Consider the following 23,107-nt stretch of genomic DNA (forward strand, 5'->3'; position numbering starts at 1 on the left):
TTTGCCCGTCGTTGGCTTTCGCCTTGTATCTTGACTGCTTGCTTGCTGTTGTGTTTTGTCTCCCTTTTTGTTCTTCTCCCTTAAGAGTCTGCCGGGAAATCGAAGAACAGGGCAAAAATAGCAAAGTCTTGAAGGTTGAAAGAGGCTGCAAAATTACGGCCTGGAGAGGGGTTGGCAGTTTGCTGTCGTCGACTAGGCAGCTCGACACGCAAGGTTGCAAGGTGGGATGGTCCCGAAAACTTCGGAATCGGACCCACCCGAGCTCTCACTCACCCAGGCCCGAGGTGGGGTTGTCGGATCAACACAACTTCCGCGCTTCGGGGCAGCAACCGCTTACAGGACCGGACGGGACCGTCAGTTACACGGCACTTGATGATTGTTCATTATTTGGGTTGTTGTATTTTGTGCGAATATGTTGCAGACTGCTGATTTTAAATCGTTGACGATGGCATAACCATGGCGCCTGCGTAGTTCACCCAACGACTCCAACCAAGGGCCACCTCCCCATTAACTCGATTCTTATATCCTTCATCTCATTCAAATTGGCTTCTGCACATATTCATCAAGCCCTGCTTTCACTGAGCCACCGTACTGATCACCTACATGTAGGTCCGGTCACTCCCTCAGTTATACACGTATTTGATTTCCTCCCACACCACTCTTGTAACTCTTCAACTCCCGGATTCGACACAGTACCCACGGTACCAAAGCCATCGTCTCGAACCATATCCCTGAACCAGGTCGCCATCATAGGCAACATGGTTCTGCATCTCCCCTCCATAAGGAAAAGTAAAACCCGGTGGCCCGAGCTGAACGGAGCCCAATATGTGCAGTAGAAAATGTACTACAAAGCGGACAACGGATGTTGTTAAGTTGAGCGTCAGAGACCCGCAAGTCTCGTCCAGCTGAAGAATTAGATTTTAAGTAAATGATGCTGTATAGCCGCTCCATGAACGCCAGGAAAGAATTGAAAGAGAGTAGGAAAAAAAAAAAAAAAAAAAAAAAAAAAAAACGAATTTGTAACAAGGATGTCAGGTGCAGGTTGATGCACGAAAATATAGACAGCATCTCCTTCGCAAGATGGTATCCTGGTAGAAAGGCGCAACAGCGGTTGCTGGTGCGAGAAATAGCTTTTGCGCATGGCAGATTATCAAAAGTTTTGCGAGATTCCGGCCGTTTGCTGTGGATAATGCGCGGGGTTTTCGATGCGTGTGTTCCTCCTAGCTGTCACATCCCTGATGACGGGCGGAGCAACTCCCTCTGGGCGGCCGCTGTGCCCGCCGTCTGTGTACGGGTTCCCGCTGCCATACTGGTCATACTGCTGGTAGTATTGATTGGGGCCTCCGTAGGCGACGCCAATGGGCCCGTCCCCAGATCCGTCGGATCGGCCGGCCGCGCTATACGACGATGAGGCGTTCGAGGGGCCGCGGTGCACATCAACACGGTTGCTGGCGGCCGAGGGTCCCAACACCCCCAGAATCTCGCCCTCGGGCGAAGGGGGCGTCTCGCCCATGAGCGGCTCTCCTGATCTCGTGTCTGAAACAGCCGCCCGTGTAGGCGAAGGAGCGTCCGAATAAGCAGCAGCGCCACCTGACATGGTCGTCGAGGCCTTCCTCCCCGTAGAGCCCGCAAGGGTGGTGGAGCCCCAGCCTCTGTAGCCCGACGAGCCGTCCTGGCTCATTTCGTAACTAGCACCGGCAACCGCGGGTATCGTGGGGTCAGCATTTGGATTGTAACCGTAATCCTCAACTTCCTTCCGTCTTTGCTCCTCGGCGTCCTTCCGCTGCTTCCGCTTGCGCCAGAGGAAAATGCCCGCCAGAACCAGGAGAGCAACCGCAGCAATGGGCACCACTACTCCGATCGCAATCCTCGCGCTGTTGCTCAATCCCGCGCTCGCGCCATCACTGGGGTTGATAGCAGCGCCCCCGGATGTGCTAGACGGTGGCGGGAGCGTGCCGCTAGTAGGTGAGGTCGGAGGGAGTGTCTCTGTCAAGATAGTGGTGCTCGTTGACTGTGGCTGATCTGGCGGTGAAGTACTATCCGGCGGTGGTGTGGTAGAAGTGTTAGGTGGAGGTTGAGTGGATGATGGAGGTGGTGCACTGGATGAGCTGCTTGTTGTCGTCGTCGGCGGCGGCGGCGGGGGGTTTGATGAGCTGGTCGACGACGACGGAGGATTCGATGTCACTGAGCTCGATGATGGCTCGGTAGAAGTGGACGGCGTCGGCTCCGGCGACGTAGACGTATCCGGGTTCGCGCTTGTGACATTGGACATGGTGAAGGTTTGGCGCTTCAGCCGCGGAAAGTTCCTATACGGAACCGACATTATCAGTAAATGGCGCGCGACAACACATGATCAAGAGGGCTGTAGTGCATTACGAGAACAAGGGACGACGGGGGAGTCTCTTGCACCTATAACGGCTGTCGCAAAGTAACCACATGCCGCTGGGGCGGGGATAGCACAAACAAAGGGGCGAATGTGAGAGAGAGGCGGCAATTGCAGCAAGATGGTTCAGACAGAAACCGGGCGCGTCAGACTACGAACCTTTTGGAGCCTTTTGAGGCCTAGCAATGGCCTCGCGACAGCCGACAGCGCGGTGCGGCTGGATTGGCGCGACAGAGACGCTTCGATGCTGTGCAGAAAGGGGGTGTTTGAGATGCAGGATGATGAGGCCAAATGGATGGCTGAGCTGCTGGTGCTCGACGTCGGACTGGTCCGGTCCCTGGGCGTTCGGGCTCGCGCGCGAATGGCAATTTGGTGCCAAGAGCAAAAAAAGGAAAATAGCAGCGAAAAATAAAGGAGGACAAGAAGCAAAAAGACGGGCAGCTCTAGAAGGATCGGTCGAACGAACAAGTCAACAAAGATGTCGTCTCGAAATGCCTCGCACAAAAGAACGAGAGGATGATGTGCACCGAGGCCGAGGGCAATGAGGTGGAAAGAACTTTGGCAGAACCCGGGAGGAAATTGAGCGCTGCTCTCTCTTCTCGGCGTGCAGCACTGGCGCAGGACTGGGCGCAGGGGGGTTGGTTAGCGCGGGCTGTGCCAGGATGCTCGCGACTACCAATCAGCAATCCGGCGACAGCGGGGACATACAGTGCGATGACGAACGCCGTTCGCCGCAATCGAGGCCCTTCCCCGTCTTCAGGCGGGCTATCTCACCCCGTTATGCGCCGGATTGATGGACGGTTCCGGGACGATTCTGTCAAAGCAAATCGCAATTCAGACGGATGGATTGAGGGGTCAGGGCCGGTGTCTCTTCCTGTGCCTCGTGTCGGATTGCGCTTCCCGGTGGGGCTGAAATCTCCGCGCAAGGGATGGGATGACAGGTGCTCGATCGCTTCTCTTTCTTACTGATGCGTCTCACTCGTGCAATCGGCCAGATCTCGCTTCGTGGTTCGTGACGGCTTTCGGTTTGTGCACGCGATCGGGGCAGCCGGCGAATCAGGGCCGATGTCTAAATTTGGGGTTTCAAAGCTGAGTATCGAAGCCTCTTGAAAAATCGGCCTCTAATGTGCCGTCAATCGACAAAGGAGGTGTGAGTGAGGTTGACGTGGTCCGCGGGCTTAGACATGGTTTTATTACAAGCCAGAAGAGGGGGTTTCCCCCGCCCGCTATGTAATCGTGTTGCATTGCCGTCCAGGATAAGTCACCCCACCAATACAGTTCCCGTCCGCCTGCGTATTGGGCTCGTTTACAAGCCTGCTGGCGTTTCGCCTTGGGCATTCAAGTATACAGGCTGTTGTTTGCTGGGACCCTGGTATGGCGTAAAACGGATACAGTAAGACGTCTACGCCGAGGCGCACTGACAGGGTTTTCGTTTGCCATCCTCCAACATGATAAAATTAACCATGTGGCGCTCAATGTTGAGTTGAACAGGCTCTAGCTGATGGTTCCGATGAAATCTAGGTTTCTACAAGGAGTTTAATCGCATTAAAAGCCGAATGCTTGCCCCGGGTTCGGGAGTGCGGGGCGAGGCACAGCGACCGGCAAGGATGGCCCATGGAACCATGGCGTTCGTCTGAATTCTCGAAGCCTTTCCCACCTCCATCTCACTGATGAACAAACCGTTTCTCAACCTCGTGTCGCGATACACTACACGAGGGGACACTGCATCCAGAGCAGCTCAGCCAAAAGTTTTCTTGTCACCTGCCACAGGACTTAAGTAGGCACAGCCTCGCCACTGCCGGGCTGTTGCACGAATCGATCTTTGTTTTACGGCACGTGTTGGTGCAACTTCGATTGGTGGCCCACCCCGCAACACAAGCAGACAAGACAGTCGTTCACGAGTAAAAAGTAAAAATAACTCTCCCAGGGCCAACGGCCACATGGTTGGACGATGAAAAAGTCGTGCATACAGTAAGGAACTTGCACCACACCACAGAAAGCCCCATTGCCATGCGGGCCAATCGTAGTTGTGGATTCAGTCTTGGATCGGAGCTGAACAGTCAGCAGCTTGCAGTAGCCAGGTAATTTCCAGGCCAGGAAACCCATCCAGCCCAAGCTGCGCCTTGCAGTTCAGCTACCATACCACCACCAGCCTCTTTACCAGCTTCGAATCTAGAGCCTACTTACATAGTGGACAATCAGGCTTATGGAATCTCACCAGCCATGGGGTACGTGCCTAGCGTGCCTCTATGAAGTAAAATCTATTACGTTGTAGTAATGGACACCCATTTAGATCTATAGTGAGATGGAGAAAAAAAAAAAAAACACAGCACCCTTACCGGATCGCATAATGCGTTTTGACCAAAATCGCCTAATCATACAGAACCTATCAGTTGCCTTACTTCAACCCGAACCCTTCACTTTCCCCCACCGCCCTCCATAGCACCCCTTCCAACCTCTCCCTCGTCTCACACCGATACAGCATCAGCGTATTAAAACACGTCCTCGCCGTCGGAAACCTCCCGCAGTCCTCCCCGGCACAGACAACCCTCACCACCAACGACGCGGCCCCCATGGCAGGTATCCTATCACTCCCCGTGATGAACGCCAGCAGCCGCCTCTGATCTTTAACCTCGGCCCCCTCAAACGCCTCCCAGAACCACTTCACCGTCGGCTCCTCCTCGGCCGGGTTCTTCATCACCACCCTCCCACCTTTACCACCACTACCACCGGCTGGTGCATTACTAAAAGTAGTAGCAGTAGCAGTAGTAGCGGCGGTGGTAGTAGCAGCAGCAGGAGTAGCAGCAGCAGAAATAAACCAACCATCATACTCCGCCACCGCCTTCAGCGCCTGCACATCCAACTTCTCGTCCGACCCCCTCACCAGCAGCTCAATCTCCTCGGGACGGAACAGCCCCAGCGCGTTGCCCCCGCACACGGTGAAAAACCCCCTCTTGAAAGGCTCAAACTGCCGGGCCACCGCTACGTCCAGCAGGTACCGCACGTACGCGTCCACGTACTCCCTCCGGTTACCGTTGGTCACGGCGCGGCGCTCGCCCCCCTGGCAGAGCGCCACCCGCTCCGTCGCGCCGTACCGCTCCACGTCAATGGCAAAGTCCAGCCCAAAGGTCGACTCGACGTCGCCCTCAAACTCCAGCAGCTGACGCAGGCCGTGGGCAAGGCGCGGGCGGTATTCGGCCAGGTCGTCGAGCGTGTAAGTCATGGTCTGGCGGGGCTGGGATGTGGGGAGGGAAGACGAGGGCGGAGCGGCGCACAGGAGTTTGCGGAACGCAAACGGCGGAAGGGCGACGTCGAGGATTGTGCTGTTGTAGATGGCCAGGCCAAAGACTACCCCGACGAGGAAGAACTGCTCGGACGGTTCGAGGGAGTTGGGGTTGAAGTAGCAGTATTGCGAGTCTTCGTCGTAGAGGAACATGCCTTGGGGAGTTTAGTTAGTATTGGGGGTCGTCAAGGAGAATGAGAAGCCGGGAAACGTACCATGATCGGGGTTAAACACCTCCCTCACGAGCAGCAAGAACCACTCCTTCCTCAGACCCCCTGCATCAACCCCCTCCTCCCCTTTGAAGTTGATCTTGAGCCCCTTTTTGATATCCTCCCCTCCGCCGCCGATCACCTCGCTGACCGCCTGCAGACTGTCCTCAACCAAGCACTCGCGGCGGATAGTTAGCACCAGAAACTGCTGTACCACCCGGTTGGTCATGATGCTGTCGAAAAATGCATCCCGGGCTTTGGTCTCCATTTGCCGCCGCGCATCATGCTCCAGGATTTGAATCTTGGCACCGATGCTCAACAGGAACGGGTACTGGCAAAACGAGAACCGGCCTTGCTTCCGTTCCCACGCCTCAAAGTCGGCCACAAGATCCGACTCGTCGAGTAGCGTCGTGTAGAAATCACTCGTAGCAAGAACCTGACCGCGCGCCTTGACTCGTTCTCGACTGCTACTGCTATTGGCCGGGCTGTCTGGACGGCTGGCAAGACCGCGTCGGGCATGGGGATGGTGGAGGCCCATGTTGTTTGCGGAGAACAAGAACCCGAGGACTTCGGCGGCAGCCTTGATTTGCCAGTCGTCCTGGAAAATGATTTTCTTGGGCTTCTCCTTTTGCTTCTTGCTCCTTGAGCCGCCCGGCCCGTGGCCCAGCGCTGCGTGGAGCGATGCCACGGACTGGCCGGCGCCCATGCTAGGGATCAGGCTGCCCATGATGTCGATCTGCGCCTTCTCGTGCTTTTTCTCGTTCTGGCGATTCAGCCGGTAGGCAAGAAACTCGGCCATCAAGTCCTTTGTCTGGATCAATGCCGCTTCTGTGTATCTGGCAAACCAGGACACAAGGTGGTTCTGACACTCGGCGGGCGTGTTCGACATGAGCCCCGCGATGCGTTTGATGATTCCAGAGTGTCTACCCGATGAAGGGCCTGTGCCTTGATGCGGTGGGCTAGTCTGCGGTGGTGCAGCACTTGCTGCGTGGGTAAATTTGCCGGTGTACGGCTTGTACGACGAGTGTAAAAGGGGGTTTGCGGTGATGATGAGCAGAAACCGAAGTTCATCCGGCTCGGTGATGCGGCGTCCGGGGCGCTTAAGGATCGTCTCGCAAGCCTTCAAGAGTGTCCTCTGAACATGCTCCTGCCCGGCGAGGACTCGGGCTTCGATATCCCTGAGCGAGCCAGGAGAAGCAGCAAGCACTGGGTTGCCCGCCGTCAGACTCTCATATAAATTGAGCCATGGCCGCGCTGAGTCGATGACGGTCATATACCACTCCTCAAGTTCTGACCAGTCTATGCGCGGATTCCTTGCGCTCACGATTGAGTGGCCACGATGGCTCCTGTTAGATGCAGTTCTGCCCGGTATTACTTCCTCTTGACTGCCAGTCCACCACATGCCATTTTCGGCAAAATCCCCCACCAGCAGAAGCTTAGGGTCCAAGTCCGGTATAGAGTGTATAGAGTGGCTGCTACTATGCGGTTCCCTTCGGGGCTCCGGATGTCGGAGGGGAGAACGACGGCGGATGTCATCTGGCCCGTGTTTGGCATGATGGTGGCTTCGGGGAGTCGCGAAGGAGGAGTTCAGGCAGTGAAAAGAAGTAAAACACCGCACGATGTAGTCTTCCAGTGCCCTGAATATCCTCTTGCCTTCTGCTTCTGGGCCGGAGGGCGGTTCCGTCTGTTGGCCGTTACACCCCTGGATGATGACGCCAGGTAGGACTGGCCGTCTCTCCGGATATGAGGTGGAATATGACCTCAGCGTTGTATTGCTCCAACTAGGTGCCCGACGGTGCGGGCCAGCGCTGCTGAACCCACCGGTCGCAGAGCCCTTGGGCTGCGGCGCTAGGAAACTGGTAGGCGACAGGTTACAATTCTTGTTATCCTCCGGCGCCGGATGGGAGGAAGCAGCGTGGGGCTCCTGGTCATCAACTGCAAACGCTGCTGCGTCTGCTTTCAACGCAGACGTTAGGAAAGAGCCCAGACACTGTTCGATTAGTAGCTTGGTGTATCCGAGAGATATTGGCTTCTCTGCAACCGTCGTCAGATATGAGCACACGAGCGGTGCATCAGAAGATGGCTTACCACTGGGCTCTGCCCGCTCCTTGGGCGGCCCGGTCAACTCCTGAGCCTCATCCCGCCTACCATCCCGGTCTGCCGGCTGCAAGTCATTGATGGTCAGGCAGATGGTGCACCTAAACACCTGGAGCTCCTTCGGCCAGCGCACCAAAGCTCGGCACGTCATGCAATGTCCCGTCGCGAAATCCCTGCTGCCGACCGACGAGCCATTCCGATGCCCGGGTGCTGGCGGCAGGCGCTTCCCTCTTGACGTGGGCTCGCCCCCGGAGTCTGTTCCGGACCCGTCAGAAGGTTTCATGCTGCCTGACGTCTTCTTAGTGCTTGAGAATAGCGAGGGGAACGGATGGCTGATGGAGCGCGTGTGGCGCGGCCGCCTCGACGGGTGGAGGTCTTCGTCGGACGAGCTCGAGTCGGCCTGCATCTGCTGGAGACTGTCGAAGGCGCTGAAGTCCGGCACTCGCGAGGCGGTCCCGAATCGACCGCCACCGGTGGAGCCTGCACGGGAGTGCCGTGGGCCTAATTGTTGGTGTTGGTGCAGGGCAGGCTCCTGTAGACGGCGACTGCCCGCTCTATCAGACCAGGAAGCCATGATGGGGTTCTCGTGGTTGAGCTCAGGAAGCAACGCATTTGCCGGAGCGCGAGGATAGCGCCTTCACCTGCGGTTCCGCAGAAGCCGCGCCCGCTCGTTCCAGACAGTCCCGAGCTGCACAGACCGGCGCTACACACCGCCAGGCCGGTCAAAGTCCAACTCGCGAACTAACGTTGGCGACAAAGCGCGAGTTCGGCTTGATGCAAACAGGAGAGCGCAAAGCTCGGGGAACAGCTTAAGGCAGTGATCTGCACATGGGAAGCGTGCGGCACTGAACAGTGCCAAACAAAACATTGAAAGTTGACAGACAGTACGTGGAAGAATCCCCGGCTGCCAAACGACGCTATCCGACTCGGCCGGCAAGGAGTCGTCAGCCCTGGGCTCCCGAAACGTGACAAACGCCAGCCCGCCGGGATGGGCTGAGCGGAAACCGAGGTCTGAATGGCCGAGAAAGGAGAGACTTGGTTACAGCAGGTCCCCCTGCGGGCTGGCGGTTGGCCGGACGCGGATGGGGAGTGCCTAGCGCCGAAATAAGAAATGCTCAGCGCGCCGTGTCTCCTAAAAACGTAAGAAAGCTTCGTCTAGCACGGCTTTGGCGCATTGCACCGGATGCATTTGCTCGTCATTGGGGAATACGAGGTTATGGCATGTCATAAACCTGGCAACGCGGGGTGCAGACAGACTTCCAAAGCCTGGAGAATCCACCGAATGCGGGAACCCTTGCGGCATGCGATGCGGACCGCCAGCGCTCTGGTAACGCTACTAGCGGCACAGCACGGTACGTACCGGCAGGATCTGTGTAACCATCCCCTGTTTCGCACCTACACTGAGTGACGCAGGCCTTAGAGGCCCTTTCTGCGAGCCACGGCCACACGTGACTAGCAAGTACGCAATGAATGATTGACACCCCCTTGTCGTAGCTCCCGTCCTGAAGACGGCGGCCGGAGTGGCGCGGGCCGGACACAACCAGTTGGCCAGGCCTGTCCATTACCTCCCGCTCACTACCCGGCCGATCCGCGAGTGCCGAGCATTGGGCGCTACACGGAGTCTTGAGGACCCATTCAGGTTGCCCGCGCAGTGGATTGGTCCAGCGCTCATGAGATGTATTATTGGTTGCCTGCCATGGAGTATCTTTGCATATCCCATCGACGAATAAGACTCACCTCTCTCTCACTTCTCAGTCCCCCATTGCCAGCTCCATGAGCCACTCCAGCCTAGCGGCCTCCGATCCCATAATTCCAGAGCACACTAATTTGTTTGGGTCTCGTCCTTGTACCTCTCCTGGGAAGAAATGCATAGTTTCCACCGCCAACGAACGGGAATAACGCAACGAAAAAGGGGGAAGGGGTGAAGTGATTCACCACTCTTCAACATACGAAAAAAAGAAAAGAAAAGAAAAGAAAAAGAAAAAGAAAAAGAAAAAGAAAAAGAAAAACCCGACAGATCGCCAGCCCCAGTTTGAGGAGTAAATCATCATCGCTGCAGGAGCCGAACGAAAGGAAAGCGGTAACACAGGCCTTCGTCCCTGCACGATCGGCCCGCACCACGGAGATAGATTACCACCCTTTCATCTATTGGTATCACTACAAAGGTTCATCAATGGCACACACTCTCTCCCTCACACTCTCACGCAAAGAAAAAAAAAATCCGGACTCCTCTGACAGACCAGGCCAGACGAAAATCTGTGCCGATGCTGGCCTGGTTTGCGTACTCGCCTGCATCCCCCTTACAGGCCGTAGAGTTCCCAACCATCAAACCGACCATCGCCACCCTTCCGCTGACGTTGCTGTTCTCCCATGCTCGACTCGTGCGACGGCGCAAATTCGCTTCTAAGCTCCTCCCCGAGTCACAGCTCATCGTCTTCGAGTTCCGATGGCTTGAGCAGGCCGCTAACCTTGGACCGACGTTCATGCTCAGCCGCCTTGGCATCGCGCTCCTGCTGCTCCTTCTCGACCTGGTAGAGCTCCGCATTGTCCCCCGCAAATTCCCGCAGTGAGATCAAAAAGTCGCGGAGCGCAAGCCGGAACTTGTCGTACTGGGTATTAAGCGTGAAGAGTCCCTCGACAAACGTAGTGATTTGGATACTGGACGCCCTCGTCAGCAAATCATTATGCCCCTACCATTAGGATACTTGGAGACTTACGGGGTGAGGTTGGAAAACGCATTCTGCAACAGGTTGCTGACAAAAACGCCCAAGAACTCCCGATTCCCGGTCCCTGGTTGCGCTTGGCCGGGCTGGTAAATCGGTCCCTGGATCTTGGGCTGCGTTCCGTCGGCCGGATGGGCAAAGTAGAAGAGGCGCATAAGCAACATCGACTGCGTCTTGAAGCCTGCCTTGTGGTCCTGATCAGTCAGGACGAAGAAGACATCTTGCAGGATTGTGATGAAGAACTGGTTAAAGAAGGCGTTGGATGTCTGCACGTCCGTCTTCTCCGCAATGTTGTTGATCAATTCCAGGCACATATTAAGCCCTGCGGTTTCAACATCGCGGTTGTCGTGCTTACTGGCCCACAAGCACGAATCGATGACGAACTTGAATTGACGGTTGTCGAGTTTCAGGAGAGCGGGGAAGCAGTGGAGGTTGATAGCGCGGAGGAGGTTGAAGAATTCGACGCGGTGCTCAGGGAACTCGGAGAAATCCTTGTTGATCATCTCCAAGGTGCATTCGAAGACATTTTCCATGATCACCGGCACTTGGTCCTCCATCAAACCCTGGTGAAGAGAACGTTAGCGCTGAAAAGCCAGCCGCCTGGCACATGCTCATAGTCTAGACTGGACGTACCGAAAGCTTGGTAATCATGGCCGTCATGGCCTTTAGGACCTCGGCATCGCGCGCTCCGGGGACATTGCGGTTGTAGTCAACAAGCACCGAGTCGAGTAGTTGAGGGACCATCTGGGCCCGGACGGCCTGCAGGTCCTCTGCCTTGTCAACAAATGTCTCAACCAGCTTCAGAATCTCCTTCTTAATGGTCCGCAAACCGCGGACCTTGGGCATCTTTGTCGCAACCTCGCCTATAGTAAGAAGCATGTAAGCAAATGAAACGGGCAAAATGATTCACAGACCAGCACTGACCTTCGCGTGCAACCGCCTCCGAGATGAGCTGGCTTGTTGCAGCATACATCTGGAGCATGTCGTTGTAAAGCCGGCCGATCTGAGGGAAGAAGTAGGGCCCAATAGACGAACAAGCCGACACATTTGTCTTCATAATGTTGCCAATGATCTTGATCGTCTCGGCGTCTTGCAGGATAGAGGGGTTCACGTTCGCCGACCTGATGATCTCGTCCCAAGCCATATTCGGAATGGCCATGAGCTCGGCCAGCAGCCGCTCTTGCTGGTTCCTGTTCCCTTGCGCAGCGACCATGTAGCCGCAGGCCTCGTAAAATGTGTGGACCTGCTGAGGAGTCAAGTCGCAGGTAATCTTGCCAAGATTCCGGATGATCTCTTCAATAAAGGGCTCATTCTCGCTCGGCTGAAGCGCCACAAAGTGCCGCCTGCACTGCTTAGCAATCTTGATGAACGTATCGCACGCCATGTCCTGGACGCCTAGTGTAGGTTAGTAAGACCAAGCCCCTCAAGAAACAGGACCATGCGCCAAACTTGCCTTCGTGAGACTCGTGCATGAACTCAAAGAGCTTGTTCACCACCGTCTTAAGGAACTTCCAATGTGCCTTGAGGAAGCGTGGGTACTGGCCCACAATGTACATAATGTTGCTGGCCACGACAGCTTTGTTGTCTTTTCCACGCTTCATTTCCGTGAGCCCGAGTAGGTCCTTGATGACCGTGACGAGGAACCGCTTCTCCGTCTCCTCGTTCATAGCCAGCGAGATTGACCCGATGGCCCAGCAAAGCACGTTGCAGTTGTGCCACGACCATTCAGAACCATCCACCTGTCGCGCGAGTTTATCCGTCATGATCTGCTCGGTATCGACAACGTCCAGATGTGTGAGGTAGACCAGGCATTCACGGATCGTCTTGTATAGCTGAACGGTGTCGGTCTCCTTAACAAATTCGCGGACAATTTCGCCCTCGTCGTTCTCCACAATCAGAACTTCTTCGGGCCGCACCATCTTCTCAATCATGACCACTCGGAGGTTCGACAAGACTTCATTGTACTTGTGCTTGCGGAGGGGATAGTTTGTGAGCAGGGCCGGGTTGGGCGCACCGCCACCCATCGCTCCCAGAGGCATCGCCGTCATGTCGGATATCGGTATTGACTGCATCTCCTCGTAGAGTTCCTGAACCAGTTTCAGCCAGTAATCGAGGCAGATCTTGAAGATCTCGCGGTCGTCAATCTGAGAGATTCGAACTAGGTAGTAGTGACCGTGCGTGAGGAAGTCCCGATTCGGCAGATTCTCGATCAACTGCGCAGCGAGGTTAGCCTGAGGGAAAATAATAGAAAAAAGCGTCTAGGGAGTACGAGGACTCACCGGTAAATGCATCCCGAAAAAGTTGCACAGGAAGAGGGCCAGATTCTGAATGAACTCTTGATCACGCGAATTGCTCTGCGGATACATCGCCTTGAGATCCATGTCCAAGGGAATGATATTGGAGATGGCAGTCAAGACCTCGGTGAACATCTTGACCAACTGCTCATCATAAGAGTTGAGTTGGCCCGGTCCTCCTGTGGGCAGGCCGCCAATCTCGGTCAGACACTGTAGCGTGACGTTTCGGAACTCTGGCACCTCGAGGAACCGCGTCCGGAGCGTGTCAATCAGGGGTGTCTCAAAGATGTATCCCAGCGGGATCCAGTTGCAGAAGCGCAACAGCGTCTCCAGGGTGGCCTTGATCAAGCTCGGCTGGGTCGCACTGTTGAGAATATCTTGGCAGAGCTGGAAAATCTGCGAGAACTCGGAGCACATGGACGACTTGAGGTTGCGGGTTTTTGTCGACGTCATCTGCTCGGCCGAGTAGTCAAAAACTTCTTCGGAGAGGAGCCGCAGGATGATCATGTTGTTTTCGCAGACCGAGAGACTCGAATGGCAGGCAGAGATGATCTCGTTGATGAATGTCGGCCAGTTGTGAGGCCATTCTTGCTTGAGAACCGAGACGAGAACGAGGTTCAGTTTGTTGAGAAGGGTGCGGTGAGTCTTGAGCGCCTCCTCGGATGCCGAGCATTGCAGGATATACTGAACGACAAAATCGCGGATGCCTGCTGCCGGTCAGCGATTTACCAATACCAAATCAGAGGCATCACGACTCGCCTTGGCACTGCTCCCGTGGCAGGACCTTCCACCTTGTCATGATGACATTATCGAGAACCTGCAGACCCAAAACTAGCATTTGTCAGCACCCTTGCGCCGTCCACGATATCACTTCTGAGTCGGCGACAGAGGACAAACATTTGGTCTGCTCGTAGGTTGCTTTCGAAAGGATCTCGTCAACCATCAGCCACGCATCGGGGTCTTCTTTGAACTGTATGGCGCAGTTAGCTAGTGGCCAATGCCGCAGGGCTTGGAGGGCGCAGATCCGAATTGGAGCAGACGTGCCTGGTTCAGAGCGGCTTGGGCGGCTTTTTGCTGTTTCGGAGTAGTTGTTAGCGTCAAGGCAGGTTCACGAGAGGACAAAGGAGTGCCGTTTACCTGCTCACCGCGGCCCTCATAGAAGGCTCGGACAGTAGCGTCCAACTCGTCGATGGAGACAGGCATGGTCGCACGCCGCCTAACGTCGTTCTAGAAGCCTCCAACTTAGTCTGGCGACGGGTGCAGGCAGGTGCGCAACGAGAGGATCCTGTTGTTGCGGTTGAAGTAGAACGGGCCCAGTCGCGTTCTACTGCGGGCGTTTTGGGAGTGGAAAGGTTCGCGGAACCGAGGGCAGTCAAGGCCTTTTCAAAAAGGTCTGAGAGTGGGATGACGGAAGTTATCGAACAGAGATTGAGGATCGGGTCGAAAGCTCCAAAAGGCCGAACCCCACCAGCCTCTCGATTGTTGCTGCAACCCCGCCTTCGGCGCAGCCTGCTGGTTGCGCTGGCGCTGAAGCTCCGCACCAGGCAATCCCCTGCCAGTCTTCACCGGGCCCAGCCTCGAGCGGCCGCTTATCGGCGCTACGTTTGTCCGGCCACTCTTGATAGGTTCTTTTCACGGATTTGATTGGCAGGGCAGAGGCACTCACTCCTGCAAGCAATGACGTTCCTGCACCTCAACTGCGGCTTTGCAATGTGCACAAGAGCGCTGGGCCAACCCCGACATTCCCCACAACTCACCACGTTCATAGATGACACCATGCCTAAATGCGTCCATCCCAGGCCGCTTGGCGTAATTGGTAGCGCGTTCGACTCCAGCAAAGGAATCGAAAGGTTATCCGTTCAAGTCGGGTAGTGGTCACAGATATCCCAGCACCTTTTTGCTGAGTTGGTGAACAATAGAGGGCAATGGAAATGTATAAGTAATCTCCAAGAAAAACGACGGCTCATTGAGACACAAGTAGAACGAAGAATCCTAAGACGGTAACGAGAGGCCCCATCTCTTCTATACGACTCGGGAGAATTTAACTCGTGGTACAACTGATGGCAATGGCTTAACTAGATAACCCAAGTTTGAGAACAATATGAAGCACATTGTCTCGGACCCATCGCATATCAAACCTAAACGGCCAGCCGGGAGAATATAAGTGCATGGCTGAGCACTGCACTCGTTAACTGTTGCAATTGTCGATGTGGATAATGACAGTGTTTTACCAAACTGTGCTGGGCCTTTACAGCCCACAAAGCTACGTTCAAGGTCTATTATTCATGCAGAATCTATGCACATTAGACAAATTCTATGCACAAACATCCCCTTTGCCTATTTTTACAGCCTACGCCTTCTCATATCCACATTCGGCCAAGCCCTCCTCCAGAGCCTTGATGGCGCGGTCGATATCGGTCCTACTAGGATCAAGCTGGCGGCTAGTGAACATGCGGTTTCTACTACACTCAAAGCAAGAGCACTCACCACGCTGACACCCATGTGGCCGAACCGGATGTACTTGGCTGCAATCTCCTTGTGAATGCCACCGGCGAACACCACTCCCTTCTTGGCGAGGATCGGCAGGAGGTCGGCACCTTTGACCCCCTCCGGGAGATAGATGGCTGTCATACCGTGCGCCTGCTCGTCCGGGTTCGCGGCAACCTGCTTCAGACCAAGGTTTGCGACTGCCTGCTTGATCTTGTCCGAGGCCGCCTTGTGGGCGGCGAATCTTTCCGAAATGGGCTTGGTCAGGATCTGGCTGAGTGCCGTGTGCAGGGCGTGGATGAGCTGAGGCGAGGGGGTGGCAAAGTAAGAGGGCTTCTTGTTCTCGTAATTTTGCATGACTACATTGCTATTAGCATTTGGACTGGCAACCCTGTGCGCCCGAGCCACTCACTCGGTGTCCAGTTCTTCATGGAAGCAAAGTATGCCGCCGGAGGTGTCCTGCGGTTTTGGAAGGCCTTCATGGCCCGGCCGCTGAACATGGAGATGGAAAGGCCGGCAGGGCAGCCAATGGCCTTCTGGCTAGCAGTGACGACGCCGTCCAGACTCCAAGCATCAAAGTTGATCTCCTCACACGCCACACTGCAGACGCCATCGACAATAATCAGGGTGTCGGGGGAGACCCTGTGTACAAGGGCTGACAGCTGCCGCAGTTCGCTCAGGACGCCGGTCGACGTGTCGACGTGGGTGACGGTGATGGCCTTGTATTTCTTCTCGGACAGGGCCTTCTCAATCTCGGGCAGCTTCGGCTTGGTACCCACGGGCGCTTTGAGCTCGGTCACACTGGCGCCGTAGACGCGCAGGCAGTCGGCAAACCCGTCGCTAAAATACCCTGAACCAAGTACCAGGACATCCTCGCCGGGCTCGACCAGGTTGGCAGCCACGAGATCCCAGCCTAGGGTGCCGGAGCCGGAGAGAACGAAAGGTTGTGAGGCGGGATCTGAGGTCTGGAAGAGCTTGCGCAGCATCGACAGCGTTTCGCCAAAGGTTGCGACAAAGCCGGCACCAACATGGCTCTCGCTGTGGTTGTCTCCGTCAGCCGTTGGAAGCTTGGGACAGAACGCGGACAAGTGCAAGTGCTTAAACGGCTTACCTAAAGTGACTCATAGATTGCAGAACGGCATCGTCAAACTCAATAGGCCCCGGGATCAGGAGCGTCGGGTGGGCGGGTTGGGACATCTTGGCTGTGGTGGAAAGGCTGCGTGTCTGGTTCCTGGTCAGCAGAGAGGTGTCGATTGTGTCTGGGAGGCGCTCGACGGTGTATGGCGTGTTGATCGGATACACGGGGGCGAGATGCCTCGAGATGAGCGAAAGCCGGGCGGGGTGATCCGGAGCCTTTTGGCGGGGCATCGAGGCCGGTCCCAGTAACCGTCTGAACACGGAGCCCAACCTGGATACCTCGGGTACCATGGAAGCTTGCAGCACGCTCCCCACTTCTTTCCGGTCTTGCAGAACCAGATGCAGAATGACGGAGCGGATGTGACGTCGGGTTTACCGCAGAGATAACCTTCGATATATCCAGGCTGTGGAATGTACTGTACGGCTCTGGATGCTAAAGTAAAACAGGCGATCAAAGTCGAGGTTATGGATGGAAACGCCCGCCCAAATACGTGTCACGACCGGAGTCGGCGGGGCCTGGGTTGCTTCTACCGATGAGTTCCCCCGCGGTCCTTGCTAGTCACTGTTGATGCACGTATAGATCCGGAGCAGGCTTGCCCCATTCAGATATGTAACGGACCTATCGCAGCGAAAATTTGCAGCAACACCAGGTTCCGAGCCAGGGCCCGTCTGGTCGGCAGAGCGGTTGCCCGTCGTCGGACCCCTGCCAAGAGCGCGGGGCTTATCGCCCCGCAGTCTCGTAGCTTGTTCAGGGACGCCTGCCTGGGTATTGTAAACAACATCCAGAAACGGTGTCGCGATGCAAAATTGCACATCATAGTTCTATACACATGCTATAATTAAGTCATATGCTATCTTTATGTACAAGTAGTCCTCTCTGATTAAGAACGTCGTTCAACCACAAATCGTTCTTTGAATTGGTTCCACTTCGACAGTCAACCTAAGCAGTAAACCATCCACTTCTCGGGGTTCTCTCGGCGTGTGGTATCGCAATGCCAGCGCCTGTCCTGAAGTAGACATCAAGGGGCTCTGCATCGACAAGGAGTCTTGGTCTTGAGCCCTTGGCTTTAAACCACGGTCTCCGGGATCATTGTTTGCTTGGTTTCGAAGCTCCGAAAAGTCACTCCCTGATTCGCGCGATCATGCGTTATTCCAAGCTGACGCCCTCAAGTCGACCGGGGTGATTCCGGGAACGCTAAGTTGCAACAATTGGGCAGCGGAGATATTGGACTGGTAAGATCTGAATTGGTGAGAAGGAACCTTAGGTCGCCACCGAAACCGTATTGTTGACGTCCGTTGCAGGACACGAGGTTATGTTAAACGAGCTGATGGCAGTGTAGAACAACCCTAACCCTATCCATTGGCACGCATCATAGTCTAGGGAGCTCCATGTGGTTGCGACAGCTCCAACCCCCGCAACCATCCCAGTCCGTAGCCATCTCCAACGACAACAACACTCGACGCTTGAATCATCCGCAACGTTTCCGAAGTTGCGACCTGACGCATATTTTTGGCACGCGCTGCCTCTTTGCTGTTAGAATCCAACACGTTCCCGAGCCGCCTGACGATATAGATACCTTCCTGGCGACCAGACAACCTCCACGACACCCAACTACCCCGTCTCGTGATCGCGCAGCTCCCACAATGGCCTTCTTAATCCTAGTAATCGGCGACCTTCACATACCAGATCGAGCCCTCGACATCCCCGCCAAGGTACGTACAACACCCCACCCCAACCCTTCCCACATCCCTCCTCTCTCCGCTAACTCCTTTATCCCCAAACCGCACCAGTTCAAAAAGCTCCTCTCCCCGGGCAAGATCGCCCAGACGCTCTGCCTGGGCAACCTCACCGACCGCTCGACGTACGAGTACCTGCGGAGCATAGCGCCGGACCTCAAGATGGTCAAGGGCCGGATGGACGTGGAGGCGACGTCGCTGCCGCTGACGCAGGTGGTGACGCACGGCGCCGGGCTGCGGATCGGCTTCCTCGAGGGGTTCACGCTGGTCAGCGATGAGCCCGACGTGCTCCTGGCCGAGGCCAACAAGCTCGACGTGGACGTGCTCTGCTGGGGCGGCACGCACAAGTTTGAGTGCTTCGAGTACATGGACAAGTTCTTCATCAACCCGGGCAGCGCGACGGGGGCGTTCACCACGGATTGGGTCCCCCAGGGCCCCGAGGGCGAGGAGGTGGTGCCGAGTTTCTGTTTGATGGATGTAAGTGATCCCCCCCCCCCTCCATTTGTCTGCTTTTTGTCGGTTGTAGAGGCGGGTAGCTGATATAGGTTTTATTACTGGGATAGGTACAAGGAATCTCCCTGACGTTATATGTCTATCAACTGAGGAAAGGGGAGAACGGGGCGGAGAATGTGGCTGTGGAAAAAGTGACTTACACCAAGCCGGTTGAGCCGACGGGGGCGGCGTCATGATATGAGACTACGGCAAAATGCGGGCATTTATGATCAGACGAGCATAACTATGGGCGCTTCTGAACCAAAGGCGTCCAGAAACTAAGGAACGGGCGTCGGCAGAAGCGGTACGGGACGCTGACCTGCAAAAGCGGCGGGCTTTGCCTCTAATGGGGAAATGGTGGGGATGAGAATGGGGTGTGTGATGACCGCAACAGCGCAAGCAGATCTGCGATGCCAGGCGAGGCTATCGCAATGACGAGATATCGGCTTCTACTTGCTGCTCCGAGGTTCACTGCAGAGTGGTTCCCCGTATTAGGGGACAGTACAAGAGAACCGGTGGGCCAAGAAGAGTCGAAATGAGGAGTTGAAATATGTCCCTACCATAGATTCCATATGACCGGCTAAACGACCCCTAAAACTTTGACTGCGTTGTATTTTGTTGGACCTACTCACTTCCACCACTCGTTGACCCATGGACTCGACAGAGAATTGCATTTGACGAAAGTGCAAGTAATCGATATGATTAGACAGAGTGGTATCATCTAATCCCCATCCAGACCCACGAAGTCGAAACAGAACGCGGATGCAAGGATACGATATCCTTACTCGCGGTACTATCTATTACCGCAAGCCCCCATCTCCCAGTCTCAGGGAGGATGACGAAGTCAAGTACCCCTAACAATCCACATACCCGCCGTACCCATCCAGCTCATCCTGTACTATCCAGCACCTCTTCGACGATCCCAACAAACGCGTAAACAAACAAACAGGAAAACGCCAGACGCTGTGCTGTGCCGCGAATGCAAGGAGGTATACCCAACCCGTCTCATCAACCAAACCCAACAACCAAAAAAAAGGGGCCAGTAGGGAAATGAAAAAAATCATAGCATCATGCTCCTTCGCCGCGAGATCCTACTGTCCCTCGCACTACTCCCTCCTTCCTCCGCACCCTCCTCTGCCTGCGCCTGTCCCTCGTCCATCATCATCGCCTCCAGCATAGCCGTCTTCTTTGGCGCCAGCATGGACGCCCTCTTCCGCGAACTCGACAACGCCGACGATCGAGGCTTGTGATGGACGGACGGCTTCGCCTCGTCGTCCTGCTCCTGTTCGTCTAGCATTTCCCGGAGCGCCGCCGCGGCGGCCATGGAGGATTTCCTTGCGGTTCTCGATCTCAAGGAAGCATTGCCGCCGTGGCTGTGGGTGTTGGTGATGCCAGGTTTGGTGTCGGGCGAGTCAGTAGCGGTTGTGGTGGTGGCATCGGAGGCGAAAGAGGAGCTGGCAAAGTCGTAGATGTCTACGAATGCCGGCTCCGATGTGGAGGCTGTTGTAGGTTGCTGCTGTTCAGCGGTAGAAGCGTCGCCTCGGTGGTGTTTCCTGCTGCTGCTGCTGCTACTACTACTGCTGCTTAGTGGTGCAATTGTTGCCGGGGCGGGGGCTGTAATAGTCGGCAATGGCAATGGTTCGGCGTCTACGCTGTCCGACATAGGAAGTAACTCGCGGTTGCTGGTGCCCACTGCCGAAGGGCGTTTTCGTCTCTCCGTGACGACCGTGCTTGGTAATGCGTCTGGAAAAACGTCCTTTTGTGCCAGCGGGCTCAGGATGTTTACTTTGGGGGCTGTTTCGCAAGCGGCCAAGGTCCTGCTGCCGCGGCCGGCAGAACTTCCAGACTCCGATCTCGTTTTGGTCACCGAGGTTGGTTGCTGCTCGTCCGATTTTACGGGTCCTCCTGAGCGGTGGACGAACTTGCCCTCCCCCGAAACTGCATCAAAGAGCTCCTTAGTCGGCCGCCGCATCTTGTCTCGTAGGTTCGGCTCGGCGTAGCTGATGGCTGCCCTTGCACGACGGCTGGGACGCGAAGTCTCGCCATTGGAGGATATGTCAGCTGGTGGAGGCGTGTCGTGTTGCACCTCTTGCCTTGCCGGGCGATCGGGAGTGGCCGGAGAGCTTAGTGATACGGGCGGAAGGGCGGTTTCTGGCTCTAGCATAACGGCAATGACCGCTGGTGGTTCAGGCGGGGGGATCTCGATCTTCGGCAGTGGTTTCTTCGCATTGGGTTTCTCCTTTGTCATGCCATCCTTAGCTCGTGGCTGTTCCTTTTTGACCTCTTCCGATGTCGTTGTCTTTGTAGCTTTTCGCGGTGAGGACAAGTCGTCATTGGTACTTTTCACCCCGAGCGGCATCCTTACGCCTCCAGCCCTATCCCGCTTGGTAGCAGGCAATTCCTTGATGTTCCTCCTCTTTTGGTTACAGCGGCCGGATGCTTTCTCGCTGCCGTTGCCAATTGCGTTCTCCTTGCCTATTTCCGCCATGCCCATCTGGACGGTCTCAGTTTCGTCGCCGAATTTTCTCTTCGCACCCGCCCTTATCGTCTGCTGTACGGTTTTCGCCGCTTGCTGTGTTGCGAAGATTGCAGGTTCCGCCAGGCTTGTCCCCTTAACTGCTCTCTCTTCCGTTTCCGGACTTGGCTCGGGACTGCCGGGAGGTTTCCTCTCATAATCAAGTTTGGGGGCCGGCGAGAGCCTCGGGCTTTCAGGCATGTCCTGTGTGGCTGTCCGTACGGGCGAATCGGACTCAACTGGGTCCTGCTCGACGAAGCGAGACACTGGCGGAGGTCCCAAATCTGGCGAGTCGGTAGTGTCGGCAGCGGCAGCGCACAAGGCCAGAATCTCCTCGCTATTCATGGTCGCGCGTGGGTAAGTCTTATTTTCGTAAATAGGCGGCAGCCTCCCCTCCTGCTCCGCGAGAGCTTCTTCTTCGGCCGCCGTCCCGCGGCGCTTTCTTTGCGGGGGGCTCTGAGCGATACTATGACGCGGCTTAGAAATTCTTCGGCTGTCGGGAGAATGCCTCTTTGAAGGCGGCTCTAGGCCCAAGCTGCCAAGCAGCGACCCGAACTCGGACAGTTGTGCCTCCAGCTTCGCCTTGATCTCGAGGGCATGGTCGGCTATCCTTCGCGCGCTGTTATCTTCGATTTGCTTCTCTAATCGCAGTATTTGGCCGCGGAGCTCGAGGTTCTCCGACAGCAGGCGCGCGCAATCGTTCTCGAGCCGTCGGATTTTTTGCGACTGGTCCGAGTTAATTTTTGCAATGTCTCGATTCTGGCGCAAAAACTTTCTACGGACTGCAGACGAGGGGTTAGTGGTGCATGCAAGACCAACGGGAGAGCCACGGAGAAGAAAAAGCATAGATTTAGACGTACGGATGTCAAAATGACTGTCTGCAGGCGCAGGTGGCTCGTTGAGTCTAGCCATTGCTCATGGTGGCGGGCAGCGAGCCCGGGATTGATTGCTAGCGACAGACAGAGGGATAAACGCGTACAATGGTGCGCCGGTATAAGCTTTCGTAGCAGGTTGATGTGGTGGCCGAATTCTTTTGGACGCGTGACAATTGCGAAGCTGGGAATGGCGGTGTTGCAGGGCCCGTGAGGTGGATAATTCGACGTAATTTCGAGCAATGTTTACTTTGCTTCCCGAAACGGCATAGCGCCTCTGTGTCGTGGTCCCGTGTTGTCCAGCAACTAATTTTCGGTGCGGTGGGGTCACCACTCCTGCCAAGGGCGGGAGGCTTGCCCCGCGACTGCTCGCACCAAGCCACAACACGTCAACCGCACTCCTCTACTTCACTTCCCACAGCACTGCGGCGGCAGAGATGTGGGTACCTGTCAGGACGTTTAGTCTGGAGTAGCCTCATTCTTCCGATCTATAGTGTATTCCGTCGTCGACTCGCCCCCGCATCGATGTACGGGGGAAGCCACCGTGACGGAAATCTCCAGGGGAAAGGTGATTTGGCAAGCTGATCGGGGTTGGAGCCGCCGAAGAGGCTAGTGCTAAAGTTACGGCTTTATCGATAAAGTTGTCTCTCAGGTCCTCTGCTCCAGGGCCCCGACATCTCATTTGCGCAAATAGTGCCTACTGCCTGGTATTTCTCACGAGAACTCGCGACACATCATTGACCAGCCTGTTAAACTCGAGCAGTGCATGGCTGCGAGTTAACGAGGTTAAGAAAATATGGTTTTAGCGGTCTAGCGAGCGGCAGCATCTTCAACTGTTTGCCAGACAAATAGTACAGCCCTTAGCCCACGACGGCGCC

At 55.7% G+C, this 23,107-nt stretch overlaps 6 protein-coding genes and 1 non-coding gene across 7 annotated transcripts; 2 read left to right on the forward strand and 5 right to left on the reverse strand.

Annotated features, from left to right (window-relative positions):
• Positions 1–1,150: 1,150 nt before the first annotated feature.
• MFIFM68171_03530 (uncharacterized protein) lies at positions 1,151–2,272 on the reverse strand (the record flags this gene model as incomplete). The annotated part of the gene is made up of 1 exon (XM_071058951.1): positions 1,151–2,272. The coding sequence occupies one exon, from the start codon at positions 2,270–2,272 to the stop codon at positions 1,151–1,153; it is 1,122 nt and encodes a 373-aa protein (XP_070915052.1).
• A 2,509-nt stretch (positions 2,273–4,781) lies between these two features.
• HUL4 (Putative E3 ubiquitin-protein ligase) lies at positions 4,782–8,546 on the reverse strand (the record flags this gene model as incomplete). Its single annotated transcript, XM_071058952.1, has 3 exons — positions 4,782–5,821; positions 5,882–7,909; positions 7,964–8,546. 3 exons carry the CDS (start codon positions 8,544–8,546, stop codon positions 4,782–4,784), a joined length of 3,651 nt encoding a protein of 1,216 aa, XP_070915053.1.
• A 1,846-nt stretch (positions 8,547–10,392) lies between these two features.
• CRM1 (Karyopherin transporter) lies at positions 10,393–14,192 on the reverse strand (the record flags this gene model as incomplete). Its single annotated transcript, XM_071058953.1, has 10 exons — positions 10,393–10,630; positions 10,690–11,258; positions 11,329–11,558; positions 11,620–12,090; positions 12,149–12,908; positions 12,975–13,696; positions 13,749–13,820; positions 13,887–13,959; positions 14,034–14,063; positions 14,127–14,192. The coding sequence occupies 10 exons, from the start codon at positions 14,190–14,192 to the stop codon at positions 10,393–10,395; spliced, it is 3,231 nt and encodes a 1,076-aa protein (XP_070915054.1).
• Positions 14,193–14,787: 595 nt separating this feature from the next.
• On the forward strand, positions 14,788–14,867 carry MFIFM68171_t36. The gene is given in 2 exon segments: positions 14,788–14,824; positions 14,832–14,867. It is a non-coding gene; the product is annotated as a tRNA-Trp (tRNA).
• A 472-nt stretch (positions 14,868–15,339) lies between these two features.
• Positions 15,340–16,844, reverse strand: MFIFM68171_03533 (uncharacterized protein; the record flags this gene model as incomplete). The annotated part of the gene is made up of 4 exons (XM_071058954.1): positions 15,340–15,423; positions 15,477–15,835; positions 15,889–16,514; positions 16,588–16,844. The coding sequence occupies 4 exons, from the start codon at positions 16,842–16,844 to the stop codon at positions 15,340–15,342; spliced, it is 1,326 nt and encodes a 441-aa protein (XP_070915055.1).
• A 1,413-nt stretch (positions 16,845–18,257) lies between these two features.
• On the forward strand, positions 18,258–19,039 carry vps29 (Vacuolar protein sorting-associated protein 29; the record flags this gene model as incomplete). Its single annotated transcript, XM_071058955.1, has 3 exons — positions 18,258–18,326; positions 18,405–18,827; positions 18,914–19,039. 3 exons carry the CDS (start codon positions 18,258–18,260, stop codon positions 19,037–19,039), a joined length of 618 nt encoding a protein of 205 aa, XP_070915056.1.
• An 863-nt stretch (positions 19,040–19,902) lies between these two features.
• On the reverse strand, positions 19,903–22,269 carry MFIFM68171_03535 (uncharacterized protein; the record flags this gene model as incomplete). Its single annotated transcript, XM_071058956.1, has 2 exons — positions 19,903–22,139; positions 22,218–22,269. The coding sequence occupies 2 exons, from the start codon at positions 22,267–22,269 to the stop codon at positions 19,903–19,905; spliced, it is 2,289 nt and encodes a 762-aa protein (XP_070915057.1).
• Between the last annotated feature and the right edge of the window lie 838 nt (positions 22,270–23,107).

Source organism: Madurella fahalii (assembly GCF_045866475.1).
Source record: "Madurella fahalii IFM 68171 DNA, scaffold_2, whole genome shotgun sequence".
NCBI lineage: Eukaryota > Fungi > Ascomycota > Sordariomycetes > Sordariales > Madurella > Madurella fahalii.